This window comes from Vigna unguiculata, chromosome 5 (assembly GCF_004118075.2).
Source record: "Vigna unguiculata cultivar IT97K-499-35 chromosome 5, ASM411807v1, whole genome shotgun sequence".
Classification (NCBI taxonomy): Eukaryota; Viridiplantae; Streptophyta; class Magnoliopsida; order Fabales; family Fabaceae; genus Vigna; species Vigna unguiculata.
This window is the reverse complement of record NC_040283.1, coordinates 20,042,198-20,054,861: the sequence shown is the minus strand read 5'-3', so window position 1 is coordinate 20,054,861 and position 12,664 is coordinate 20,042,198. Positions and strand designations below refer to the sequence as shown.

Genomic DNA, 12,664 nt, shown 5'->3' with positions numbered 1-12,664 from the left:
CATGAATAAAAAGAGTAATTAAACCAAATATTTATAACATAATTTTTATTTTCCTTTTCATTGTCTTTTAGGTTTTTCACAAATTTTAATAATCTCACTCTCATATGTCTTCTTTTTGTTTGTAAAGAAAAATAAAGTTAGACATAAATTCATTATATTTCTCATTTATCCTCTATCTTTCCCGTCTCGTCTTGATAATGAAAACATTTTTTTTTATCTCATGATCTCTTTGTATATTCATTTTTTATGAATATAGAAAAAATAATAATGTATTGTGTTTTTTCATAATCGATTTTTAATTATGACTTGACTATAATATATTTTTCTTTTAATATTTTATTAGATTATGATCAATTAATTTTTAGTATTATTTACAAAAAAGGTATATTGATAAAGAATGAAAGAATAAATTAATTGTTTAAGAGGAAATTATTGACTAAAACCAGATAGATTCTACCTTTTCACACATTTTGAAGCATTATACTAATGATAAAAAATGTTTAGTTAGAGAAGTCATTTTTTGAAATATTATACTAATGATCGAATCTAATGATCTCAAAATTATATTACTTTGGCCCCTTTGCACTTTTGGTCAAGATCCGCCACTGGTTGGAGGGAGGGCTTTCAGAGGCTTTGTTTGGAGAGTGATTCTTCTTTAACCTGTTATGATTGTTTGGACCAACAAGTGGTTCTTGGAAATTTAAAGGGAAATGACGTAGGTGCTTGCATTTTTGTAAGCATATGCAATTCAAAGTTTCTCATGTTTTTCGTAATAATTAACTAATTTAACTTTGATTCATATGGACAATATATGACTTAATGCTTTATTTTCATGTATTCATTTAAAATTTTTTCATTATTGATATAATTTATTTATATTTTGTTAAATGCAATTTTTATCATAAATTTTGTATGATTTTTGATATTATGTATTATTTTTATTTTTTTTTCTTTTTAATAAATTTTTATGTAATAATAAATGATGGATGAATTTTGAAATATCTGTGAAACTTAAATGTCAAAGTTTACCGCGATTCGTAAATGACTTTATTCGAAAAGAAACCGAATAAATAAGCTTTGGATTATTTATTTAGGGTTGGGGTAGTTTATTACATCCAAAGCATATCGTAGACACGTATCTCACAAGGAGAAAGTGTTTTCATGGATAGTGTTTCACTTGGATGCAGCAGAAGGAAGTTCCCTAAGATAAAACAAAAATGGAGTTTGCTGATTAATGGCCAAAATCCTGTTCCCCGCTTCATCATTAACAACCCCAACATCACTGCAGGTGCCGCCATTTGAACAGAACGAAAACTTATAGATATTGTTTGGGGAAGCTTTGTGAATAGTAAAGAAACCTCGGAGTGAATTTGGGTAGCCAACTTTAACGACGGTTCCTTCAGGCTGATCCGGAACAGCGATCCACTCATTACTCTCAACAGAGTTACCGAGTTGAACATATTCGTAGCTAATGGACACTCTGCCTTCAGGAAGAAAAGCGGTTCGGATCATGGATCGAATAATCCATGGCTGCCCTGGATCGGTGTCGAATGGAGATTGAACAACAGAGAGAGGGGATTTTTCGTCTCCAGTTCTGGCTCGTTTAATTCCACCGCCGCCGGCTCCAAAAAAGATTGGCGTTATATAGAATCGGCCACCATTTGTAACGATGTTACCATTTCCGTCAGTGACAGGTTGAGCAGTGGTTGAAGGAAGGTAGAAGGTTAGGGCAGAGAGAAGGAAGAGAGCAAAGAGCGTTGCACTCCTCATTTCTTTGGCTGGCTATGAAACAGATTATGGTTTTTCTCTTCTTTGTTGAGTTCGGTTGTGTGAATAAGCGTACATGCGAGAACACATTTATAGAGCTTCGTCCTGCTGATAAGGTGAACTCTTTTGTGGATGGAAATGAATAAAATATCCTACAACTTTTAAACATGTGTGAAAAAGATGAAAGAAGGACAATACTATGTAGATTTAGATATATGTTTCGATTTATTTTAAAATTAGTTTCTCAAAACTTTGATTCGATAAACAAAATATATAGTTTCTCTTTCTATGTCTATCAAATTTTCTTTATATTTTTCAATTTTTATAAAATGACAAATTTTTTATTTTATTCTCTAAAAATAACGTTTTAGTTATTTAAAATAAATAAATAAAATTTATTTTAAACCTTTATATATATTTTATTGGTTGAAATCATATAAATTTTTTCTTTAGGTACTTTTTTAAGATTTTTTTTGTCAATCATAACTCATTTATTCATATTAAGGATATTAATCTATTATATTCTAATTTTTTGGTAACAAAATCTGATGACAAAATTTATGGTTAAAGGTTTTTTATACTTGGTTATTATCAACAGGAAAAACACTAATACAAATTTGCATGCATATTAACGAAATTGTGATCGTGTAACTTATCCACAAATTATTCCAACAATAACTGGATTTCACCATGCGTGTGTTACCTGTGAAATAGTATGGGTAGCTTAATGACAATTTTTTTGTGTATAGTATATGTACAAACCGGCCTAATCATAGTTAAGTTTTGAACTCATGTTTACTTTTTTACTAGCAAGTCTGATTCTTGCACTAAAATATAAATTAAGAATATTTGTCTTTAACATTTTTTATTTTAAATTGGATTATTAAGTTCTTAGTCCTTAAATTATAAGGTGATTAATTTATTTGTGTCATTCCCTAACTGAATGAGATATATTTAAGAATGTTAAGAAAATTCATTCTTACATGTATCCGCATATAAAACACGCAACTGATAGAAAATGGATAATTAAAATGGATATCTACATGTAACGGATACTAGTATTTTTTATACCCGCATTTTAACGGAGTGGGTACGAATATCATAGTATTCATACATGTGGATACCTGTACCCATTATACTCTAATTTAAATTATTTTTTTAAAATGATTAAAACATTAACACATTTTTGAATGTGTTATTTTTTATCAATTGGTTTTAAAAAATCTCTATTTATTTTTAAACTATCATTCAACATTATTTAAATGGGTTATTTGCCCTTTGTTTGAAATTTATAAATATTATGCATTGTATTTTTATTTGAATTTATGGTTAAAATTTGTTGTTAAATATTAAATTTTGTTTTTGTAAATACTCGCAAGTACTCGTGGATATCCATAGATATTAAAAAAATATGCGGATACCTGCATAATGGATACCCGCATGGATATGGTATGGGAAAAATATTTATCCAGCGAGTAAGGTACGCGAGAGCTACTACCCGTACCCTACTGACCCCGTTGACATCCCTATATGTATTTATAGGATTTTTTCGACTCTGAGGAAATTAGTTATAAAATTTGGAATATCAATAATAATAAAAATGTACCATGTATGTAAAATTAATAAGTAAATAAAAGTTACTCATACAATTATGATAAAAAAAAATTACAGTATGATTGATAATGAGTTAGAAAATAGAAAATAATTAGATAAAATATATCAAAATCGTATTCTACATAATGAAAATAAACAACAAATAAAAATATTAAAAAATTAACAAATGTTTAGAAACACATTGAGAGACTATTTAAAGAAATCGCACAATGAAAAACAATTGTATAATTATGGGTATGATAAGATGAAAAATACCTTAGTGGTATGTTTGGATGAGGCAATTCAAAAGGGTGATTCATTTATTTGGAAAATTTGAAATTCTTTGTAATGAAATGCTTTGTTTTGATAGAGAAATTAAAAAACATTTAAAATACATGCATTTTTTTTGAAGTATTTCAATTAGCTAAAATAGAAGAAATTCAAATACCCTAAAAAAAGGTGGAATTTGAAATTCTTCTCACTCAACCTCACACTTTGACTCAATCTCAAACTGACCAGGCAAACCCGAAAACCATGACAGGCTAGGCTGGCCATACGATCCAGACAGATCGAACCGACCTAACGACACAAATGGTTCGAGCAGGTCCAACAACCCAGACGGGTCAGGCAAGCCCGATGACCCAAACGAACCGGGTGACCTGATGACACATACGGGTCAGGCGAGCTAGACAACTCAAATAGGTCGGTCAAGCCCGACAACCCACATTGTCCGGGCGGGACCGACGACCAAGATGTGTCAAGCTGGCCCCATGACACAAACAGACCAGGCTGGCCCGACGACATAATGGGTCGATGGGCCCGATGACCCAAATCGGACTAATAACCTAGACGAGTCAGGTGGGCTTGAAGACAGAAACAAATTGAACTTACCTAACAACCAAGACAAGCCCAATGACACAAATGGGCCCAATGACCCAGATGGGTCGAGTGGGTTGGACGACCTAGTAGGACCAAGCTAGGCCAATGACCTAAGCAGGCAAGTTGGGTCGGGTAGTGTTGGGCCAGATTGACGAACTTGACGAACACGACCAGTAGATATTGGTCGTCAAGCTTGTATAGATCATCGGGTCAACCCAACCTATTTGGGTTTTTTGGCCGGCTTGACCCGGTTAGGTCGTCAGGTTAGACCAATTCGGTTGGGTATTCGGGTCAGCCCGACCCATCTGGGTCGTCGAGCCCGTTTCCAAATTTATCATGAACTCAAAACATAATTAAGCCTAAAATAAATATTGTAAAAATTAATTTTTATCTCACAAGAAAATCAATTGTTTTTTCCAAACAAGAAATTGAAATGTAATGTATTTTAATTTCTTTATCCAAACAAGTTATTTAGTAAATGAAGGGGGATTTAATTGCAAGCAATTTAAATACAAAGCATTTCAATTTCCGAGCATTGTTGAAATGCTCCATCCAAACACAAGGTAGAGATCTAAGAAAACATTTCAAATATCAACATATATACTCAATGGTTGAGAAATAACACATATTGTTTTAACCAAACAAAAGAGTTATTCAAATGAAACAAAAACTAATAATAATAAGTAAATACTTTTTTTTATATTAACTAGTAAACGAAAGGTTTGTGCTATTAAATATACAATAAATAAAAATATTAAAAAACAATAGAAATATTAAAATGTGAAACATAAAAAAAATTTAATTGACATACATCTTTTTAACATAATTACATAAAGGTTATGATAAGATGAAAAATATAATGGAGATGCGAATGAGTTTCATGACAAACCAAATAATTAGAAGAAATAAAAAATAGTATGTATATATATATATATATATATATATATATATATGGTTACTTAATTAATTGTGAATATTTTAATAATTTAAACGGGGACGGGTATTATGGCGGGGATATGTACATCCCCATACCCATCCCCATACCCAATTGAAAAAGCCAAGGATTCCCCATACCCATACCTAGTCAATGCGGGGATTCTCCATCAAAACGAGGACATGTTAGGGCAATACCCATGGATGCGGGTTTATTTACCATCTCTAGTTCCAAAGTCATCAAATAATTGTAGTTTTCTAGTATTGATGTCATTCCGAAACTTATTCGATAAGTTACGCTTATTTCGCCTAATGACTTCCAATCTGTATCATTCCATTACTTGATCAAACTTTGTTCAACTATATAGGCACACATTAGATATTTAAAGATATGCAATATGTTAGAGTAAAAACATTTTACACTAGGAGTGACTCAAGAATTTAGAAGGCAAAAACCAAACTTAAGAATGTGACCTTTTATTTAAACTAGTATAAAATAAAGCTAATAATAAAGGAGAGGAGAAAAGGAAGAATAAATATCGAGAGAATGGGGAGCAACATTTTTTGCATCTGATAGGAAGAGTCCTATTCATAGATAAAACATGGTAACCCATAAAATATACAAATCAAATAATTAATACAAAATATTTACATAAAGAGTAATGAATCATATGAGTATCAATCATATCAATCAAATGAGTAACTGTTTCAAATCAATAGACGACCATTAATTCATAATACTCCCCCTTGGGTGACGTCCATTGATAAGAGAATGTGCCTCGTTAAAACCTTACGAGGAAAAATCTTTTGGGATAAAAACCTAGTGAAGGAAAAAGAGTACATAATTCTATATAACATTATTCTTTTTATGGTTTGCAATTTGACAAAATCCATTTATGGTCTGAAACAAACATCTCATCAATGGTACCGCAAATTTTATCAAGTGATTATCTCATTTGGTTTCGAGATGAATGTTGTTGATGATTGTGTGTATCGCAAATTCAGTTGGAGAATGTTCAATTTAGTGTCAATCTATGCCCAAAAGAAATTTGGAAATTCAGGACATGGAGCTGTATAAAGTTTTATGTATGTACAAGTATGTACGCATATGGTTATAGCATACATAGTTGGGGATTAGGTAGATATTTAAGTAGTATCATTTAGAAAGAAGCCAAAATAGTTAAGAGGTATTTACAGAGAACAAGAGATTATATGCTCACATATAAGGAGTAAAATAAATTAGAGATCATTGGGTATTTTGATTCAGATTGTGCCACATGCTATGAGGCATCAAATAAGGGATATGACTAAGTAATTTTGTCACAAGGCTGCGCATTATGAAGTAATGAAAGACCACTTAAGTTATATTGTGACTAAATCGGTTGTATTGTATTATAACAATAATAAGGTATAAAGTGGATAATTTTTTAATAGAACTATAAGGGACGAACTCCATCATGAAAAATCCTCTCACTAAGTACTTCCAAACATGGTCTTTCAGGAGCATATTGCTCATATGGTTGTGTTTTTGTTTGAGGAATCTTTGGTTTAGTGGGATTCAATCACTTTTATGTGTTTTTGTGTTATATGTTTGATTTTATGCATGCATGCAATTTCTTTGGACATACTTTGGATATTATTCAGAAATTACACTTTGTATATTAAGGTTTATGTTGATATCATTGAGATAAAGTAAGGACAACTTGAAAATAAACGTGTTCATATCACTTTCACGTCAGAAACCAAACTTATCTATTGTTCCCAAGTACGCTTTCGCTTTCAATTCTTTGAAGTATTAGGAACTATATATTTATCTAAGAGTTTATTGTATTTATGTTTCATAAACCAACAAATCTCACTTGGTAGATAGTTAGTTAGAGATTTTATGCAAGGTAAAACCACAACCTATCTTTGATCATATATGAAGTTATGGTTTTCACTATCGATACCTTTAATACAAATATCACATTTTCACTACTCTATCCCAACAAGCAATAATATCCCACTTCACTTTGATCCATTGTATGTATGATATGGATAACTTGTAATTGACAACCTCAATTATGAAACATGCTACCTATTATGATATTCCTATCTCAAATTACTACATGCTTGGTTGATTTAAAGCTTCAAAAATACTTTTATTTCAAAAGCAATAAATCTTTCCTTTTTCATTCATGAATTGAAATTCACAAAAGCATTTTTTTAACTTGAAACTAAACATTCACCACGTATAAAACTTTTTGCAGAATGCAATTAATTTAATTGATACTTCAATATTGCCTGAGTGGATCAATTGTAATGGCATCTATAGTCTGCCATGCCCTCCTATAGAGCTTGGGGGTTGTGTTAATAGCCACCTTCAACTGAGACATATTTTCCCCTCCAATTGGATCAAAGAGATGGAAGTAAAGGCACAAGAAATTGTTTGCAACTATGACTTTCCTGAAACTTTAGATAAAAGCTCAAGCTATGCATTGTGTTTTGACACGGATCACGATAGTAAGAGATACAAGCAATTGCAAGAAGCAGCTTTAAGCGAAGATTCAAATGATAATTACTTTTGTTTTGTCTGATAGTGTTCGACATAAGTGGTGATAAGTTTGAGCATTTTCAGAAACATTGGGGAAAATGTCATCCTATAGTGGTCCAAGATGTTCTCCAAAGTACATCCAATCTTAGCTAGGATCCACTGATCATGTTCTGTACTTATCTTGAGCAAAATATTACGAGATATGAGAATAATTAAAATGTACTTGAATCTTGTTTGGCTTCGTGGGATGTAAGTATACCAACTAATTGTATATTGTATGTGTCATAGTTCTTTTAAATAATTTTCTCAACTAATACTGCTATTTATCTAAAAAGAGTTATAACTATCTTACAATAATATTTATTCAATTCAACACATTTTTATGTTGTGGAGTGAAAATTTGTGTATAGTTATTATTGATGCCATTGAACCAAGTTGTAGTTACTGAAAGTGTATTATTATTGACAGGTTGAAATAAATCTTAGAATCGTATCGACATGACAAAATCATTTGACGTTGTAGCAGAGCATGGGACATGTAGTGTGAGAGTTATGTATTCGCAAAAACTTAGAATGAAAAGTAGAAGCACAAAAGAAAGAGAAGAGAAGAAAAATGTATATTTAACAATACTTTTGTGTACAAAGAGAAAGAGCAAGGTGCGTATATAAAGGTTAAAGGGGGATATTTGTGTGTATATTACATGTTGGGTTACTCATGCAATGACCCATACGCACGTGAGTAGAAAACATAAAAATAGGAGGTTTAAGCAGAAGCACACTAAACAACATTTGTAACTTTGCGATCCTCTTTCTGAAGCTTGATCCCATTATTCTAACATTCCCCCTCAAGTTGGGAGTGAATGTGGAGTTTTCCTAGCTTGCTACGTATGAAATGGAAGATAGCCGGAGCAAGGGCTTTACTAAGAATGTTCACGTGTTGTTCCTTCGTGCTGATGGGCAAAAGCTTGAGGATCCCCTACTGAACCTTCTCTCTAACAACGTGGCAATCTATCTCAATGTGTTTCATTCGGTCATGTGAGGCTAAACGATTATCATAGAAAAGGAGCCTTTGTTATGCATGTTGAGCATGAAGGTCTTCGAGCAGGTGAAGCAACCATTGTAGTATGGTAGAACGTATCTAAGAAAGCCAATCCCTCCATTTGTGTGTAATGTAACATCCCGGTCGAATATTATGAATTTAAATAAAATAAAATAAAAATAATAATTAAACATCATTTATTATACTGTCTTTTCCCAAAATGTGGGAAAATTAAAAACTTTATTACATCGGAAAATAACTCAAATCCAAACTATAAAATTCAAAATACAATAACCAAGTCTGGTAACATAAAAGTTTACAAAATTATTCAAAACCATAAATAATAGAAACTCTAATAAAGCTTTTCCCCAGTCTAGCCCCGCTCTAGCTCTATGCTTCACCAGTATCACCTGCAACATCATCTGCACATTTGTAACGCAATACACGATCATCGCCAAACACAAGCAGATAGGGTTAGCTAATAGTAACATATAATAATTCAAATTTACATAAACAAACACTCATCAAAGGAACTCTATCCTTTGATACAAAGACACATGTCCATGACCATGTTATCCATGATCTATGTCTTTAGATGAATTCCTCAAGATACTCTTGCTGCCACACCTACAAGACACAACTTGTAGAACACGTGCGAGAAACCTGCTACGGACCACACTCCGTAACGCCGGGTGGAGTTTCTAATACGAACATAGTTACAAACGTCCCAAGACTACCAAACTCGTTGGCTACTACCGAGGAGGGCAATCTTTTGGACCCGTCCCACAACTCACACACTCTCACCGGCAAAACTCGCCAATCCAAGCCACAACTCAAGAGATGGCATTCCGAGCCACAACTCAAGGAATGCCACGTGTTTAACCCCTATCTCGAGCCACGACTCAAGGGATACCACAACAAACTCCATCCTTAATGTGATAGTTGGGTCCATGGTCGAGTATTGGTATGGTGTGCTTGGAATAGTAGTTTCAATAGCGTAATGAGACTTAAACTTTTACACGACTTGTGGCTTGTTTCTTTGGATGTGCGTGGTTTATGAGGCTTTGGGTGATACATTAAAGATGGACTTTATTATGGTACCCCTTGAGTTGTGGCTCGGGATAGAGGGTAAACACGTATCATTCCTTGAGTTGTGGCTCGGGATGGCGGATGGACATGAGCATTCCTTGAGTTGTGGCTCATATTGGCGAGTGTTGCTGGTGTGAGTGTGCGAGTTGTGGCTCATACAGATAGGTCCATAAAGATTGCCCTTTTCGGCGTTAGCCGGTGAGTTTGGTAGTCTTGGGACAAATACGAACTATGTTTCGCATTGGAAACTTCACCTAGCGTTACAGAGTCCGTAGTAGGTTTCCCCCACGTGTTCTACAAGTTATGGCTTGTAGGTGTAGGCAAAAAAGGGTATCTTGAAGTTATCATCTAAAGACGTAGAACATGGATAACATGGTGGTGGCTATGTGATATGGAATCAAAGCATAGAGTTCCTTTGATGAGTGTATGAATATATATATATATATATATATATATATATATATATATATATATATATATATTTGAATTGTATATATTTTGATACTGTTAGCTCACCCTATCTGCTTGTGTTTGGCGATGATCGTGTAATGCGTTACACGGGAGAAGATGATGTTGTAGGTGGTGCTGGTGAGGCATAGAGCTGGAGTGGGGATGCTTGGGGATTTGATTTTATTGTTTTCTTGATTTACTTTGAAACTCGAATTTTGATTTCACAGCTTTGGAAATGTAAACACTTGAAGTCAAATTATATTTATTATGAATGATGATTAAGAAGGATTTTAATTTCTCGCGTTTGGTGAAAGACATTTAAATAAATGTGACTATTATTTCTTTTATTTTATATTATTTAAAATTAGTAATATCTTACCGGGATGTTTCACCCGTGGCTTCCTCGAAGGTGGCAAGTTCTCTTTTATTGTCAGGGGAGGAAATAAGATGTTTAAATTGAGCAAAAAGATTAAAATACGAGAATATAAGACTCTATAGGATGTTTGATTGTCTTTGGGGTGTTAGAATAGACATGATAATCTTTTATGTACGACAAAAGCCTTCTAGTTCTAGAAACATGATCCCAAGATGTTTTATTACCACTATTCTCACTTTGAACACTATCATTATGGCTCACGGTTTCATGGTAAGAATTCTTAGTCCCCTCATATGTGGCATTGGGAAAAGACTCAAAACCAGGCAACAAAGGTTCATTTTTACATAGTAAAACATTAAGATCGGGCCTTCTTTTACATAATCTTTCTAAAAGATAGTCATTTTTCAACAAAGGGCGTATGTGTGATATTCACAAGATAAATGGCATATTCTAGAGCATAGCACCAAAACGCAGAGGGAACACATGACCTAAAAAGGAGAGCACAATGTTGATGTTTGTGTTCAACTAACCCATTTTGTTCTGTCATGAGAACTTAAAGTCGATCTGATCTTTTATAGCATCCTCATGGGCTTTCACTAGCGGACTTACTTTGTTGCATCAAACTATCGAGTCCCCATATCACATTCCCCTTTTTTTCTAATGGACTTAATTGTATATTGTGTGAAAAAAGCTTTTTGGATTTTATTTTTTAAGTAATATGTTACATGTTACTTGTGCCTTTTATATATCTCTTGGTTTTATGTGCGAATGATGGTTCTCTTATGTGCGATTATCCTTGTGCTAAAGCATGCGCTAAATCAAAGATGTATGGGCCATAACTGTCATATTCCATAAGATTTAGCTAAAAACTCTCATGAAGAGGATTCTTTAATGCTTCTGTGTATTCGTAAACCAATTTTTGCCTTGTTCTTTTTCGTTGGAGGTAGATATAAACTTTTCGAGAAGGCATTTTGCTCTTGGGTTCAAGCATACACAACCATCATGGTCACTTGGGACACGTAGCAAAAAGCTTTGCATTGAAACAACAACCCTCTTTAGTTGCACAATCATTCGAAAAGCAAAGCTAAGAAGAGAAAAAGATTTGAGAAGAAAATTGGGGTGTAAGAAAAGAGAAAAGTTGAGAGCGTGGCAGAACGCAAACCATGAAAGTGGCTGATACAATACAAGTTTTGACAAAACAACGTGACAAATGATCACTATGGATGGATCCAAAGGAGATAGCAATCCTAAATATCGTGTCATAACAATGGGGTTTCCTATATACTATGAAGGTCTACGGTTGAGCTCAATTTTGTTGCCTAAATTTCTAACGTTCACTTCAAGCTAGATGCTAGAATGTATACTATTAATTAATTTTCTAGTTTGTTTTTATGTATAAACTCTTTGTGGCTTGATATTGGTCGACTACTTGGGCCATATTGGGTTAAATGCTTGATTTGATATCAACTACTACGTTTTTTTTCTATATAAGTGTTCATTTATAGTGCTTTGTTTACTATCTTTAATTTTTTATTTTATTATAAGTGTTTACTATCTTTGAAAGAAAATACTTGCCTAGCCAATGCATGCATATGTTTTTGAATCACATTTGCTTAGATTTTTGAATCACATTCCCATGCCAATTGTTTTTTTGCATATGTAACAATAAAATAAGAAGGAATGAATGAAAAATTAAATAAATTATAAAAAGAAATAATCAAACCAATACATGGCGCTTTCTTGAGAAAACTCAATCTATTGAAGTTTTTTTGAAGAATACATAGACATCGTTTATGTCTCCAAGTGTTGTCTAAAAAAGCACTAATAGAGAGCACTTTCTGTGGAAAGTGTGAAAATACATAAAAAATGCTTGTTATGCCAAGCACTATCTATAAGAAGTCATTAGATTAACATTTTTTTACAAACGCTTTCTATTAATAGATACCACTCCAATAGATAATGCTTTAAAAGCGCTATCTATTAGAAAAAGAATTTATTAAGCATTT

General features: G+C 32.9%; 1 protein-coding gene across 1 annotated transcript; it reads right to left on the bottom strand.

Moving 5' to 3' along the window:
* Positions 1-1,060: 1,060 nt before the first annotated feature.
* LOC114185999 (chymotrypsin inhibitor 3-like) lies at positions 1,061-1,832 on the bottom strand. Its single transcript, XM_028073991.1, has one exon. The coding sequence runs from the start codon at positions 1,768-1,770 to the stop codon at positions 1,174-1,176; it is 597 nt and encodes a 198-aa protein (XP_027929792.1). The 5' UTR covers positions 1,771-1,832; the 3' UTR covers positions 1,061-1,173.
* Between the last annotated feature and the right edge of the window lie 10,832 nt (positions 1,833-12,664).

Bases quoted from the DNA above. Each gene is read 5' to 3' on its own strand.
- LOC114185999 (XM_028073991.1), bottom strand. From the start codon at position 1,770: ATGAGGAGTGCAACGCTCTTTGCTCTCTTCCTTCTCTCTGCCCTAACC.